Source organism: Quercus robur, chromosome 9 (genome assembly GCF_932294415.1).
Source record: "Quercus robur chromosome 9, dhQueRobu3.1, whole genome shotgun sequence".
NCBI classification, from domain to species: Eukaryota; Viridiplantae; Streptophyta; class Magnoliopsida; order Fagales; family Fagaceae; genus Quercus; species Quercus robur.
Window position 1 is genome coordinate 42,784,898 of NC_065542.1, and position 16,288 is coordinate 42,801,185.

At 34.6% G+C, this 16,288-nt stretch overlaps 1 protein-coding gene across 1 annotated transcript; it reads left to right on the forward strand.

The window, feature by feature from the left end:
• The first annotated feature begins 146 nt into the window (after positions 1 to 146).
• Positions 147 to 15,814, forward strand: LOC126698501 (serine/threonine protein phosphatase 2A regulatory subunit B''alpha-like). Its single transcript, XM_050395773.1, has 13 exons — positions 147 to 1,095; positions 5,233 to 5,475; positions 5,608 to 5,713; positions 5,841 to 5,940; positions 7,307 to 7,412; positions 7,564 to 7,654; positions 10,037 to 10,178; positions 10,631 to 10,778; positions 11,138 to 11,247; positions 12,207 to 12,363; positions 12,455 to 12,580; positions 12,693 to 12,843; positions 15,117 to 15,814. Exons 1-12 carry the CDS (start codon positions 946 to 948, stop codon positions 12,831 to 12,833), a joined length of 1,620 nt encoding a protein of 539 aa, XP_050251730.1. The 5' UTR covers positions 147 to 945; the 3' UTR covers positions 12,834 to 12,843; positions 15,117 to 15,814.
• Positions 15,815 to 16,288: the final 474 nt, after the last annotated feature.

The window sequence follows — 16,288 nt, forward strand, 5'->3', positions numbered from 1 at the left end:
TTTTATTGACCATTCAAACCATGTAGTCCATAAAAAGCAAGCTCCACTGTAGAAGAAGATATTTTTATTGACCATTTGACCACTGAGTCAGCCTCTCCAGGATATAATTTTGATTTTCAGTCAAGCGCGTGTGTGTGTGTGTCTCTCTCTTTAATTTTTTTTTAAAAATTTTAATTTTAATTTTTAATTTAAGGTTCAAAATCCCTACAATTTCTGAACACTTTGCTACAGTTCGTTCCTTTACCGGAATCCTCTACGGTTCTGAAAGAAAAACAAAAACCCAGTAATACTCTCACCATAGCTCCCTACTGTTTGCACACACCACGAAATTTCGCTTTTCGAAGCAAACTAAAACAAAAACGACAGAGAAAACTGTTTTCTGGAAGTGTATTCGGAATCTAGATTCATTGCTTTGGATAGCTCTAGGGTTTTACGTCATTTTCCCAGCGCTTTGAATTCCAGCTTTGAGTGAGAAAATCGTTTTTTTCTCGAAGCAAAAGTGTTTTTTGTGTTTTTGAAAGGAAGCAAAGCAAAGCAAAGGAAGGTAGTTCTGGTGTTAAACGGTGACGTTTTATTTTTTGTTGTTGTGAAATTTCGAATTTCGAAGTGTTTTCATTTCGCGAAGCACTGAAAGCGAAATTCCTTGAATTGGAGTACACTGCAATTCAGACCTAGGGTTTTTGAAGCGCGAGGTTTTCGTCTATTTCAGTTCTGAGAAATTGAGCTACGATTTTCGAATTCCGGAGTGTTTTCAGGAAGCACTGGAAACAAAATCCATTGAATTATGATTCAATTCAAACCTAGGGTTTTTTGAAGCTCGGTTTTCGCCTATTTCAGTTTGAAATTGAATGGTGCAGATTGTGCTTTTTTGATTGATCATTTGAGGGACGTACTGTTGCAATTGGAAAATTTTCGAAGAATTAGGGTTTTTATCTTTTTTGAGCGATGGATATCGATGTGGTAGTAGATGATGTTACTTTGGACCCTGAACTATTGCAACTTCCCGAGGTGTCTCCGACGGCGCTCAAATTGAGCCCTCTGATTGCTGAGGAATTGTTCTCTCAGTGGCTTTCGCTTCCAGAAACTGGAAGACTGGTAATTCTTTGATTCCCATACTTTTATTCGATTATGAAATTTGCTAGTTGTATCGCTTTGTTTGAGCCTGCATTGTTTGATTTTGAAGCTGGATTGGTTTTTGGCTTGCTGCAATGTGCTTTTAGAATTTCTGTTTTTGAATATGGTTTTTACTGTTCTGAATTTTTTTTTTCAATTCAAATTTGATGTTGTATCAGAAAGATTAGCTGATATCTCATTTAACAATGACTGGTCATGACATGATTTTAGGATTAAGTAGCCCTAAGTAGCCCACATGGGTAGCTTGAATCGAGTTCCAATATTATCTGATGCACAGTTCTTGCGAATGGGGTTGTGCATCTGGGGTTTACTTGACAGGGGTCGGTCCAAAGGGCCCTTACCTTGAAGAGTTTCCCTGTCATCAAAAAGAAAAAAGCAATTTTTTTTTTTTTTTTTTTTTTTTTTTTTTTAAGTATTAAGTTGATTGGTAAAGTCTAAGTGAAAAAATTGAGAACCAAATGAATTTGTAAATATTGATAGATTATAAATTGAGAGAAAAGTGAGAATTTAACATGATAGAATATGGGTTTAAGGAATGGAAAGCTGTGGTTATCATGGGGGATTTTAGAGAAGTTTTGGAGTACAGATAATGATATGGATTTGTTTAAAGTCAGAAAGCTCAGAGGGCTTAATATATGGAGAGAAATTGGGCATTTGATGTATGGGTGATACTGGTTCACTACTCCAAAGGGCTTGTGCACACACTAGAAAATAACTATATAAAAAGTAAAAGCTTTTTGCTGGTTCATATATTTACCGATTTGAACAACTTATCCCCAAAATAAATTAAAAAAAAAATTATTGACTTTATATTTAGTTTTTAACTTTATCTTACAATGTATTATTCAATGACCAATAGATTAGTGAAGTGGTAGCTTTATTGGGTAAGTGGCTATGGTGTTCTGCCATGGAGAGAGATGCTATTTGGAGGAAATTAGTGGAAAAGAAGTATGTTAATGAATGGGGTGGATGATGCTTGAGGTTGGGAAGTGGTCCATACAGAGTATGTCTTTAGAAGCATGTTAGAAGTGGATGGGGTAGATATTTTCCAGGTTCATAAGGTTTGAGGTTGGTAGTGGTACTAGTGTGGTACAAATGGTGTTGCAGGGATGGGGTTCTTAAGGAGGCATTTCCAGGTTTGTACAAATTGCTCAATTTAAGGAGGCTGCTGTAGTGGATTATATACACTGGAATGCGGCAACCTTCACTGGATATTATGTTTATTATAGCTGTTGAAGATTGGGAAAAGGAAATGCAAATATTTTTTCTTAATCTCATATATTCTAAAAGATAAGAAGGGATGAAGAAGACTGGATTTGCTGGATTCCAACAAGAAGCAGGCTTTTCAAGGTAAAAACCTTTATGAGTGCTATATGCTGGAGGCATGCAATATTTTTCATGGAAAATCATCTGGAGTATTAAAGTTCCTGCTAAACTGATCTTCTTCGCGTGGACCGTTGCTTTAGGAAAAATTCTCAAGATGGATAACTCATGAAGGAGGAATATAGCTGTAGTGGAATAGTACTAATGTGTAAGAAGAGTGGGGAATCAGTTGATTGCTTACTTTTACACAGTGATAGTGTTAGAGAATTATGGTCTTTAGTATTATGTTTATTTGGAGCGTAGTGGGTTATGCCTAATCAGGTAGTTGATTTATTGGCATGTTGGAAGGGGCATTTTCAGAATTTTGGATGGTATACATAGAAGTGAATATATATGGAATGCAATCCCTTAATGCATATTGTGGACTGGTTGGAAAGAATGTAACAGCCGTTTTTTTGAAGGAATTGAACAAACTACGATGGAACTAAAGATGATCTTATGTTCTGTATTTGATTGGATGATGTGGCCAGTCATTCTCTAATATGCTAGAGTTTCTTGAATGTTGTAATTTTAGATTCTCCAATATGCCACTCATTCTCTAATACACATTCTGTGTACTTGGGTGTGCTCTTTCTATTCTCAATTAATAAAATTGTTGCTTATCAAAAAAGAAAAAAAATTTGATATATAAAAAAATGCATTGGTGTTATGACATCAACCAATAGTTCCTTGAATTAAGAGGTTTCAGAATGATGAAATTAAATAAATATTCCTTAACCCTGAAATTGAAGACATCATGGGTGTGTCTCAAACATGGTAATACAATATGCTTTGGTTGGATTCATGTCGTATTCATTGTGGGAATAGTGGTAGTATGGTGTAAAATTCTGATGCAGGATAGAAGCCTTAATGGGCTCTGATATCATTTTGATGTAGGATTTTTAGGGATTCAACACTAATTAGATTTCTTGATGATATTTTGAAGGGTTCCGGAATATGGTCTTAACGTTAGGCTTAGGTAAAGATTGGATCTTGAATGTGTTTGATGGTTGTTTGGCATTAAAAAAAAAAGAGAGAAATGAGAATAAAGAACCTAAAAATAGGCAATTACACTTAGGTAGGAAAAGGCAATCACACCCTCAAACCTCAAAATAAATTGCTGGGATTTTATTAAATCAATCTCACTATGACCTTTTGTTGAATACATAAAGACTCCTTTATTGGGTATTGCCAATACTACTACTAGAGGAACTAGGACTCCTAATTAACATTTTCCTTGAAAGACTAGGACTTTTAATAATAATAAATTCAATCAAGAATGTCTAAATCAAATTGAAAGGGACCCTAAATATAGTATAAGACTCATGGGCCTGGAACAGCCCATTCCAGAAAATATGGAAATTACCAAACTACCCCTATTTTATTAAATCTTTTAATTTTTTTTAAAATATATATATATATATATATATATATATAAATATATTAGTAAAACACAAAGCCAATGAGATCGAGCATAAATGACATTTCCATAAAGAATGTGGTGGAGGATGAGATTGTGGTTTCAAATCGCATGGGATACATCTGTAACTTAATAATAAAAGAAGAAGAGGAAGAAGTGTAAAGCATAAAAGGGTTACATCTTGCACAATTGTAATGTAGGATCTTTAGGAAGTCAACACTAAATTAGGGTTCTTGAGGAGATCTTGAAGAATTATTAAATAAGATTTGGTGTTTAAGAGTTTAGTTAGGGTTAGGTGATAAAAAGTTTGGGCTTGAGGTAGCCATTCAATACACACTTGTTTATTGTTATGCATCTTCCTTTTTTGCTAGTAAAACTTTTCATTACTTATCGGTGAAAAAAATAGTGATTAGAATGAGAACCAATCACACCTAGGTTTCCTAAGCAATTGTGTGCCCTTAGTATACTTGGGTTCCTGTTTTTATTTAATAAAGTTTTGTTACTTCTGAAAAAGAAGAAAAAAAACCTAGGGTCCCTAAGCAATCACACGTATGAAGGAGAAGGCAATCACATCTTCAAAGCTTAAAGTAAGCTGTTGGAGTTTTATTGAATTCAACCTCTCTTTGAATGTTATTAGCTAAAATAAAACCCTAATGTAGGCTACTGCTAAATCATTTTTTAGAAAGTCTAGGATTCTGAATAACTTATCCATATAAAGACTAGGACTACTAACAATAAAGAAAAATTACTTAAAAACTTCTAAATAGAAAATGGACTGAAAACACAAAATAAGACTCAAGGTCATGGGCCTTTGGTACAGCCTGTGATAACCCATTCTATAGAATATGGAAATTACCAAATTGCTTTTATTTTAGTAGCACTTAATTTAAATTGATCTAGCAGCAAATAACCAATAAAATAAGACGCAATTCAACTTAGACTAATTAATTCATGGTCCCAAGAGAGATCTCCTTCATCCAAAATATCCCAACTTAATGCTTGAGCACTAGAACTTGCTTTCTCTTGCCTTTAAGTCTTCAAAGGGGGCTGCCAGTTATGTTCCCCATCAAACTGGTAGACACATTAGTCTCTAGCCTTAATAAAAATCATGCAGAACAACAGCTTAATGATTTTTTTGAGGTGTTGATAAATTAGAAGTTGTCGTTAATTTACTGTATCGACTCTGGCATTTATCTAGTGATTGTTTTTCTTTCCCTTAGGTTCTCTATTTTCTACCCTAATCTGTTTCATTTTTTACTGGTATATGACAGTTATCTTATCTAATAGTGTTTATTGCTCATTTTATGTGAGTGCAGGTGAAATCTCTTATTGATGATGCAAAGGAAGGTGCTTCCTTTAATGCCCTTGCAAACTCTTTTAATGCAAATGCCGCTGGGAGTACTTCATTGCCTTCCATGTTTCCTGCTGGGAGTGCACCTCCACTTTCTCCAAGAAGTTCGTCTGGTTCTCCACGCATATCAAAGCAGAGAAGCAGTCCCTCTTCTCTTGGATCTCCTCTTAAATTAATTATTGAACCAGTGCGAGAAATCATACCTCAGGTTCAGTTCACATCTGGAAGTTATTTAAGATGATGCATGGTTTACTTGTAAATATGGACACTCTGGTTTTGTAAGGAAGGAAGAAAAGACTCTAGTTTTTAATTAATGCTGCTTGTGTTGCTGTACCTGCAGTTTTACTTCCAAAATGGTCGTCCACCACCAGTGGAACTAAAAGAACAATGTCTTTCTAGAATTGATGACCATTTTAACAATCATATGGATGGATATCAAATACATGGTGAGATGTGTTTTTTGTTGAGAATTCTCCCATTTGTGTTTTAGGATCCTTTCTTCTTTCATTTCATTGTTGGGTGGGTGAGTTAATTATTTAACATGATTTTATGTTTCTTATTTTGTCTATTCAGAGTTTAGGTCAGTTACGAAAGAAATATGCAAGCTCCCATCGTTTTTTTCCTCTACACTTTTCAGAAAGATAGACACCAATTGCACTGGGGTAGTGGCCAGGTTTGCACTTATCTATTCTCCTATTTAAATTATTTATTTTTATAAGTAACATAACTTTATTGATGAAAAGAGAAGCCCCAGTACACAGGAAGCATACATGGGCACACAATCAATTTCTAAAGTACAATGGTCAATCATATCAAGGAGAGAAGTAAAAGAAAAGGAATTCAAAGCTAGCAACTAATGAAATAAATAATTAAAGAAAAACAATTTAAGGTCCAGAATAGTCCATCCACAGCCCTTGAAGCTTTTAGCATATCATTCCCATCAAATGCACCACATCAAACAATGAGGCACAGCTTTCCAAATTGCTATGTTCCGATGACAACCAAACAGCCCTTGAAGTTTCTAGCATTTACATGTACTGTTCACATTCCTGAACAGCAGAGTCCCAGCCTCTTAAAATTTTGTTTAAACCCTAAGTCAAATTCTTCTTCGCTAAACCTTTAGAAACCTTAAAATCGATAAACTTCCATTCTTTAATCAACCAGAAACCATTAGAACCAACTGTAAACCTTCCTTTTGGTTTTATTCACAAATTTTCAATTTCTTTCCTCAAAGCCATGACATATGTTATTCAGTATATAAACCCCAAAACCTTCCTCGTACAATCCTGAACTACAATATATATTTTTTTTTTTAATTTTTAATTTTTTTATAAGTAACAAAAAAAAAAAAGTTTTGGAGTTCAGGTTCTCCAAACCCCCCAACACCAAAGATTTGATTGCAAGTAGCTTTCAAATCTGTTATACATTTTCAAAATCTATCCTCTGTTGAATGCCAATTTCTACACCAATAGTCTTGTGGAATAGTGGTAATCCTTGTAATTTCTAAAGGTGGAGGTCTGGGTTTAACCCCCTGTGGTTATGGAATTTATGGGATTTGTTGTTTGAATAAAAAATACAGAGTTCTGCACCACCTAATCTGGCAACGTATTTTCATATAAGAAAAAAAAGGAAAAAAAATCTGAACTTGGAGGTAAGTTTAACCTGCTGCAGGTTTGGAATTTATGGGATATGTTCTTTGAAAATTAAAAAAAATACAGAGTTCTGCACCACCTAATCTGGCAACTTATTTTTGTATAAGAAAAAAAAAGGGAAAAAAATTTCTTGTTATATGTAATTTTTGTTATTGATTCTACTGCAATTGTACTAGCCAAGAAGGAAAAATAGAAATACTTCTTCTTTGCGGACTTAGGTGTTTATATATGGATCAGACTTATAAGCTTATAATGGAAAGGGATTATAGTATTTGGTTGCCTGACTATTGACCTATTTGAGTTGTCCTTTGTCAATTTTTCTGAGTTCATTGCACCTTTGAGCAATTACTTCCGTCATGTTTGCTTAGTTAAATTACTTGTTTGTAGGGATGGATTTATCAAATATTGGGTTGATGGCAATATGCTGACAATGGATGCAGCAACTAAAATATTCAAAATTCTAAGGCAGCCAGAATGCAAATACCTCACTCAGGTTTGTTGTTTCAACTATTCCTCTGTACAAATGGTTGGCACCAAATTGCATTTTGGACTGTATTTAAATGGCCACGCTTTTGCACTCTACATCAATTTTTCATGTTATTATTTTCTCAAATTATGTTTTTATTTGTGGGACTTGGACACAGTTAGACTTCAAACCTGTTCTTCGAGAGCTTTTGGCAACCCATCCTGGGTTGGAATTCCTACAGAGCACACCTGAATTTCAAGAAAGATATGGTATGTTTGCAAATCAGTTTATGTACTGCCAAGCAGGTGCAGTATATATACTCTGATTTTGTTTTTATTTTTTTTCCTTCATCTTTGATTTGTTTTTATTTTTTTCCCTATCTTTGATTTGTTTTATATTGTTCATATACCAAGGTCCGTCTTTTGGTTTCACTGTTAGAAACCTAGATTTACCAGGCTACTAGCTGTTCAGATTAGTCAAAATGGGTTAAATTTCAAGGAAGTAATAGATCATGTCAAGCTGGACAGGTTTCAGAACTGGCTCATATTGGGTGGTATGCATAGCTCTAAAGGAGATACCTGGCCTAGTGGCTGAATCTTTTGCATTTGTCCTAGGAAAAAAGAAAAAGGAATTGGTTTTAGATTTTAGTGGAGGATTTCCAGAAGTGGGATTGATGCTTATGAGGAGAGGGATGTGTAGGTTGCATGATGTCAATTCTGGAGATGCTACTTTTACCCATAAGGATAAAATTTTGAGTTCAAGCTCAATGGTTTCTTCACCTGTAATGTTATTTGAGCATCAGTGCTGAGCTCTGTTTTTCCAATAGGCTTCCTCCACCTCTCCATATTCAATCTTGTCCTTCTTGATCTTTTTTATTTATTTATTCAGTTTATTGGTAAAGTACACATGCATCTTGAACCCATGACCAGATGACTTAAAGCTCGACCTTATTTGCACTTTGCACAAGCAGAGAAAATGCATTTGAGTTAGAGCTCATTGCTCTTTTCCTCTAGATCTTTGTGTGATTGAACATGTGTTTGGTCAATTCCATGCGGCAGGAATCCTTTAAAAAGAAGAAGAAGTAAATTACTTCATTGAAAAAGAGATAAAAAAATACAAAAAAAAAAAAAAAAGGCATACAGGATGTGTTATAGAAACAATAGAATATCTAAACTAACTAGCAGTGGAAGTACAAAAGTCAAGTAAATTACGCAAAGAAATAAGGGTAGAAACACCTGAAGCATTTGCCCACTCAAACAGAGTCTGAAGAAAGAAAGCTTCTAATCGTGAATTGATCTTTCATTCCCTTCAAAAGTCCGTTCATTCATTTCCCTCCAAATACCCCACATGAGACAATGAGGGAACATACTTCAAATCACTGTAGTTCTGTCTGTTGAACTTGCCTGACCAGCTAGCTAGATGCTCCACAACACCATGCGGCATGACCCAATGAACCCCAAATAATGAACACACCATATTCCATAACTCTCAAGCTACAAGCCACTGTAGGAGTTAGTGATCAATAGTCATCTCATTCTGCTTACGCATACAACATCAATCCACCAAAACAACTTGCCGCCTCCGCAAGTTATCAACAGTCAAAATTTTCCCAAATGCTGTAGTCCAAATGAAGAAACTTACCTTTGTAGGTACTTTCAGTTTCCACAATGGCTTCCATGGAAAAGATAGCACCATGTGGCAGGAATACATGATCTGAGTAGCAAGTTTAATCACCGTGATATGACTATCATAAGGCTTGGTGGTTAGTTAAATACTTTAATTAAGTTTTTGTATCCATTTTAGGTGATTTTTATGAATTTTGAAAGGATTCCAGGTAAAAATAGTTTTACCAACAGTCTGTTTTACCAAATCTATTGACTTAGTGGGCTCCTTGTTTTCCTTGGAATATTAAACTAATTTAGTTAGTTCTGGACATTATTGAGAAACTAAAGATTTTTAAAGTTGCAGTTAATAGAATTGTATCAAATTACATCTTACACCCTTGTGTTTTATATGGCTCTCTAATCTGATACTCTATAGTCTATACACTGAATCAGTGATTGATTGATTTGTTAAGGATAGGTTTTGGTGCTTGACCTATGGCTTAAGGCTGCATTTTTGCCTCAGATAATCTCAACAAATGTGAAGAAAGAATGGTTTTTCTTCCTGTATATCTGGAATATGTAAAATTTGGTTATACCATGTAATGTGTTGGCACTTAGGAATCTAAAAAGCAGGAGGGATCTTGTAGCTGATAGAATATGGCTTGACTTTTTGTAATCTTAAATCCTTTAGTTTTCAGTATGAGAATTGTAATGAAATTGTCTTTGAGCTCCCTACATCAATCTAGTATCAGCTGGTTATCTTCAGTTCTAGGGTGTTGTCCTAATTTTGATTGGTGTCTTTGGGTCTTGAACCCATGACCACACCCTCCACGTAGCCCTTACAAGGGGAGGAGGTTCCAGTTGAGATAGAGCTCATTGGCGTGTTGTCCTAATTGCAGACTGTGTGATGCCCTGTTATTTCTTATGGACCAAACTATAGATGCAAGTCTCTCTCTCTCTCTCTCTCTCTCTCACATAATGCCCAGCTGAAACTGTCATAGTCTATTACTGATATTGTTCTATATAAACTTCTCTTTAATGGCCCAGCTGAAACTGTCATATACAGAATATTCTACTACATCAACAGATCAGGAAATGGCCGTCTTACTCTTAGAGAGCTGAAACGAGGAAATCTAATTGCTGCCATGCAACATGCAGATGAGGAAGAGGACATCAATAAAGTCATGAGGTTTGTGTGCCGGTGGATTTCTTCTTATGAAATAGTATATCAGGAATGGTGACAAAACAATTCTTTCATGAGTATAATCTGGAAAGTTTCTCCATTATGTTTTCATTATCATTGTGGAGCCTAAACCTTTATTTTTTATATAATAATAAGTATATAATATTGAGATAAGGGAACTTAGCTCCAGAAGTCTCCAAAAATATTTGACTGGTTTACTTGATGGTTGATATTGAAACTACTTAACAAAAAACAAAATTGTTGATATTGGAATCTCAACTCAGAATAGTATGTTAGCAACATTAGTGTATTCAAAATATTTCAAAAGGATAAGAAATGTAACATTTGGCGTTGTTCTTAGATGGCAGGATCAGAAAATTAGAAAAATGGTTGCATCTTTCCTTTCTACAATCATTAATGAAGGTGACTTATTTTTTCTGTTTTTTACTTGATTTCAGGTTCTTTTCTTATGAACATTTTTACGTTATATACTGCAAATTTTGGGAGCTTGATACGGACCATGACTTCTTACTTGACAAAGAAAACCTCATCAAATATGGTAACCATGCCCTAACCTACAGAATTGTTGATAGAATATTTTCACAGGTATAGTATGCTTTCCATGCAGAGTTTTAAATCAAATTAAGTTATATTTTGTGGTATGATATACATTTTCCCTAAAAAAGGTTTACACCTTAGTGTTTGTTTGGGATCGGCTTATTTAGCTTTTTGCTGAAAACTTTTTGCTAAAAGTGTGCTAAAGTATACTTGTACTTTGAAAAAATTTGAAAAAGTGAGAAAATGCGGGAAAAAGTGAGGTTTTAAAAAGCTGTATATAAAAACTAAAAGTTAAAAGCTAAAAGCTAAAGCTAAAGCTGATGCCAAACTGGCTCTTAGTACTCATCAAAAACAAAGAAAAGAGAGATTTCCACCTTGGTTGTGCTTATGCTTTAAATCCATCTTAGGTTGCAAGGAAGTTTACAAGTAAGGTTGAAGGGAAGATGGGTTATGAAGATTTTGTTTACTTCATGCTGTCAGAGGAAGATAAGTCATCTGAGCCCAGTCTAGAGTATTGGTATGTTTTGCTTTATTTTATTGTTTTTCTTCCCCTATTTTTGCTAATTAGAATTCCATATCTATTACAGAACAGAGAGAGAGCTGGTCTCTCTGAGTTAGTCCTCTCCTCAGTATTACACTATCTAAGAAAAAAAACTCTTATAAAAAGATAACATGAAAAAGCAGTAAAATCATAGTTTTAAAAACTAGTCCAGAGACTCCAGAAAGAGAATTGGAAAAGAGTGGTTTGAGTTTTGTGGTCTGACTGGGGTTCAACTGGTGGTCGAACTGGTGACATCATAAATAACCACTAATTCTTTGATAATACAAATAATTAGAATTAGTTTATATTACCATAAATAATAATATTTACTGAAAATGTCCTAAATTTTAAATATTTTTAAATGAGTTTTCCCATCTTACATTAGGAAGGTAGACACTAGAAACAACAAAGCATAGTAAAACAACTTAATGTTACAATAATAATTATAATCCTTTTAAGTACAAAGGAGTACGGTGTGAAGACCCTTTATTGGAAATGCTGCTGCTTCATGTATGACATCAAAACAAAGCACTTTTATTCTTCAACACATCAGCGATAAGTTCTCCACACAACTGTTAACCCACTTTCATTTTTCCAATTTTGGTACATATGTTTTAACTTCAAATTTTTATGATCTAAAATCATGTCAAAATAAAATATAAATTGAAAAACGAAATTAGTTAGCTCTAAGAGAGCATGGCAATAATGTTTTTAACTAATTTACTTATATAAAAAAAAATTGTTTTAACTAATTCATTATTTCTTATATGGGGAGAAGAAGTGTTATTGGCTACTATGTACCCTTTTGCTTTACATTTTGCCATGGGACAAGCCCTGATGTATCATGCAAACTTTTGCTCTACTCCGTGGAAATTTGTATATTTTAGAAAGGATATTTTCTGTTCCACATTTATTATATTCAGTTACATTTACAGGTTCAAATGCATAGATTTGGATGGAAATGGAGTTATTACCCACAATGAAATGCAATTCTTTTATGAGGAGCAGCACCATCGTATGGAATGCATGGCCCTAGAACCTGTGATATTTGAGGATATTTTGTGTCAAATTGTTGACATGATTTCACCAGAGGTCAAATCTTAATTCTTACTGAATCTAGGTTTATTGTATTTAATTTACTTTACAGAATGACTTCACTGTGAGTGACACATTTTGCTTGCAGAGGGAAGATTATATTACACTACGTGACTTGAAAGGATGCAAACTTTCTGGAAATGTTTTCAATATCCTTTTCAATCTTAATAAATTCATGGCTTTTGAAAGTCGTGATCCATTTCTCATCCGTCAGGTACATTCAACTTTTAACTGGTTTGCTTAGCCAGTGCCTGACTATGCATTGCTAATGGAATGAGTACTGTTTTATATATCTGGAATGAGATTGGAATTTGTGCTGTGAACAGGAACGAGAAGATCCAACTTTGACAGAATGGGACCGCTTTGCACATAGAGAGTATATTCGGCTTTCAATGGAAGAAGATGGTGAAGATGTCTCTAATGGAAGTGCAGAAGTTTGGGATGAGTCACTTGAAGCTCCTTTTTGAGTTCAATGAGGTCAGTTTCAGCAAATGGAGTTCCTTTGACATAAAGTTTGCTAAATGTGTAGTGCTATGGTTCTAATTAGCGTTAGGGGTTAGCTGTGATTTAGTTTATCTGAATTTCTCTCTCTCTTTTTTTTTTTCTTTTTTTTTTTTTTTTTTGGGATGAGTAAAACATTACATCAATGCACAAAGCAGGGGCATTACCCTGGTACACTGGGGGTATGCAAGAGAGAAACTTAGAGGCTAGAAAGAAAAGATGGTATCTAAAATTTAGGTTAACAATAAAATCTGATAAATTTGAAATGGGGAAACAAATAGTGGTAGTCATCCAATCTAACACAGAAAAAAGAAGCTTCAATTCCTACACCAAACCCTTACACCCTAAAATTTTGAGTGTTTCTCCCTCCAAATACATCACATAATTCAAAGGGAATTGGGTTTTAAATATTGCAACTATGATGGCTTCCAGTGTTGCTTCCAACATTACAACAAATCAATCAATAGGTCCTGTTCCTGGTCAGAAATATAGTGAAATCACCTTTCTAATTCTTTCCCCGGGGTCTTCTAAGGAAGATGTTCACTTCTTAAAATATCCCATATATGTAGGAGGGAACAGGGCAAGGGGTCAGATTTATCCTGACGGTAGCAAGAGTAACAATAATGTTTATAGTGCTACAACAGTGGGTATATTAGATGCATCGTATGGACGTTAAGTGGTTGATATTATCTCCCCTGGACCTGAACTTCTTGTTTCAGAAGGAGAATCTGTCCAAATTTATCAACCATTTACGAGTAGTCCTAATGTAGGTGGATTTGGTCAGGGGGATGTGAAAATAGTACCTCAAGAAATGGATTACCATTGTCCAGAATTCTGGAGCAACATAATGATGAAGATCTTTATGATCTTGTTTCCTCACTCCATTTGCACGTGTAATTCCAATCCACTATGGTTATCCTACACTTGTATGCAAGTAATCCATCATTAGAATCTCTTGCACATGCAACAAATCTTTCCTAATTAAGTAAGAAAAGGCACTCCAATCGAGGATTTAACTTTCCAAATACTCCAAGAAAAAGATTACCATCCTTGGATCTTAAAGCCTTATGAAAGGTTTCAACTTCAAAACCTTGACTTCCATTTGGTACCCAAATCATTTTATCCTCTTCCTCACACCCAACCTTGGTGTAATAAGAGTGCATCAACAAACAAACCAGGGATTCAAGCTTCCAATCTTACACCACTTTATTAAATCTTTAGTTCCATTGGGTTACCATTTTACTAATTCATGTATTCCATGACTATGACATCTGTCTTTATGACATGCAAATCATAAAAAGCTGAGAAAATATTTTCTTTAGTAGAGTATTTCTGCGCCATAAGTAATACCAAAATAAATTTGGAGAATTTTCTCCAACCACCTGTAATATTAGGTATTAACTCATTTCTGTGATTTAAAAAATATTTTTTTTTTGGGGGGGATAAGTAATAATTGAACTCATTTCCAATTACTAATTCATGTATTCCATGACTATGACATCTATCTTTATGACATGCAAATCATAAAAAGCTGAGAAAATATTTTCTTTAGTAGAGTATTTCTGCGCCATAAGTAATACCAAAATAAATTTGGAGAATTTTCTCCAACCACCTGTAATATTAGGTATTAACTCATTTCTGTGATTTTAAAAAACAAAATTCTTTGGGGGGATAAGTAATAATTGAACTCATTTCCAAAATCACCTATAAAATTTGAAATTGAACAGCCTCCATAGGTTCTTGTTTGCTTAGCAATACAACGAGAAAAACATCTGAGCCTTGCACCTAAGTAAAGTTTCCACCACAATTGGACACATGACACTAATCCATTAGGTGAAGCTTTCATTACTATTACCATTTGGAAACTATTGAATATACATTAATGAAAAGCTTAGAAATCATGGTTCGATGATATGAAAGGAGGTCATTTAAAAAAAAAAAAAAAAAAAAAACCTTGAGAGCAGGGAACTTGATTTTGCAAGCAGTGTGACTTCCCCATTGTTTTGGAGATCCAGATAGAGCTTGTATGTTATTACCTGAACCACCAACTGCCACATTGTGCCTGATATATTCGTGCTTATAGAAGGGGTAAGTTTTTATTTTTATTTTTATAAAGCTTGTTGAAGCGAGAAAGTCAATCCTTATAGAAATTGTGAAGTACTTAGATACAAGGTTTTTCATAAACAAAAACATGCTTCACTTTCATATTCATACATCTTCATGCTAAGTAAACCTTTTGTGTTCTACAGCTACATATACAAATGCTGTTCATGTTTTCTTGAGTTTGGCCATGGAATGAAGAAAAATTGGCAACTTGGAGATACTTCTTGAATGAAAACTTACCAGGACTGCAAACCTTATCAGCGATAACTTCAAGCATGGTCATGTAATCTTGTCACACACCTCCGAGTTGGCAAATAAAGCTTCCCTTCATGAAATTAAAGTGAGCTGCGCTGTGGATGACTAAATCGATTTGCTTCTTTGCAATGGGAGGTTGGGACTTGATTTCTGTCCACTTATTAATCGTCACCAAGCTAACAATAGTTTATGCTATTGTTATTGAAGAATTATTTTGTTTCCAAGGAATTTGCTCCATTGCTGGTTGCTTTCTATCTTGCCTTTCTTCTTTACGGGCAAAGAGGGCTGACTTGAAGCTTCTAGTGGTTCGTTGTATTGTTCTGATGCCCTTCCCCCTGCATCCCTAGCTTCTATACCTTGTTTATATGTTCTTTATTGGATTTATGTTGAAGGAGAGAATTTCCAACATAAAAAAAAATGTAGAAATTGCAATATCATACAACACTTTTTGGTTGGAATTGATGAAAGATTTTTCTGAGCAACAAGACCTGTTATATTTTGTTTATTATCCATATGCTTTTTCAAAAATTGTTTAGTCAGTGCTCAGAGTCAGTGATAGATCTATTAATTCCAATAGAATGTTCTCCTTCGGCCAGTGTTAATAAAATATTTGTAGGAACAATCATTTATATTCACTGTTCTCTTCGCCTCCCTTCTCCATATGTTATTAATTGTCGTGGTGCCAGCACTCTTCATTTGAGGCTTGACGAAGATGCACTCTTCATCTGAGATTTGACGAAGATCATGTCGGTGGCCAAATTTGGCAAGATCTCCCACCATATTTGGTGAGATCTCATCTCAGCCACAATACAACAAAAATCTCCATCATCGATGAGGCAACCTGCGGCTTTGTGAGATCAAATTATTGAAGCTTTCATGCAATGGCAATTAACAACCCTTGATCCAATTATTGAAGCTCCCAAGCAATGGATATTAACAACCCTCGATCCAATTATTAAAGTTCCCATGCAATGGAAATTAACAGCCTGTATATCAGCGGTTGATAGAGGGTTGAGTATTTTGTGTAATTGTTTCGCTTAAATTTTATTTATTTATTTATTTA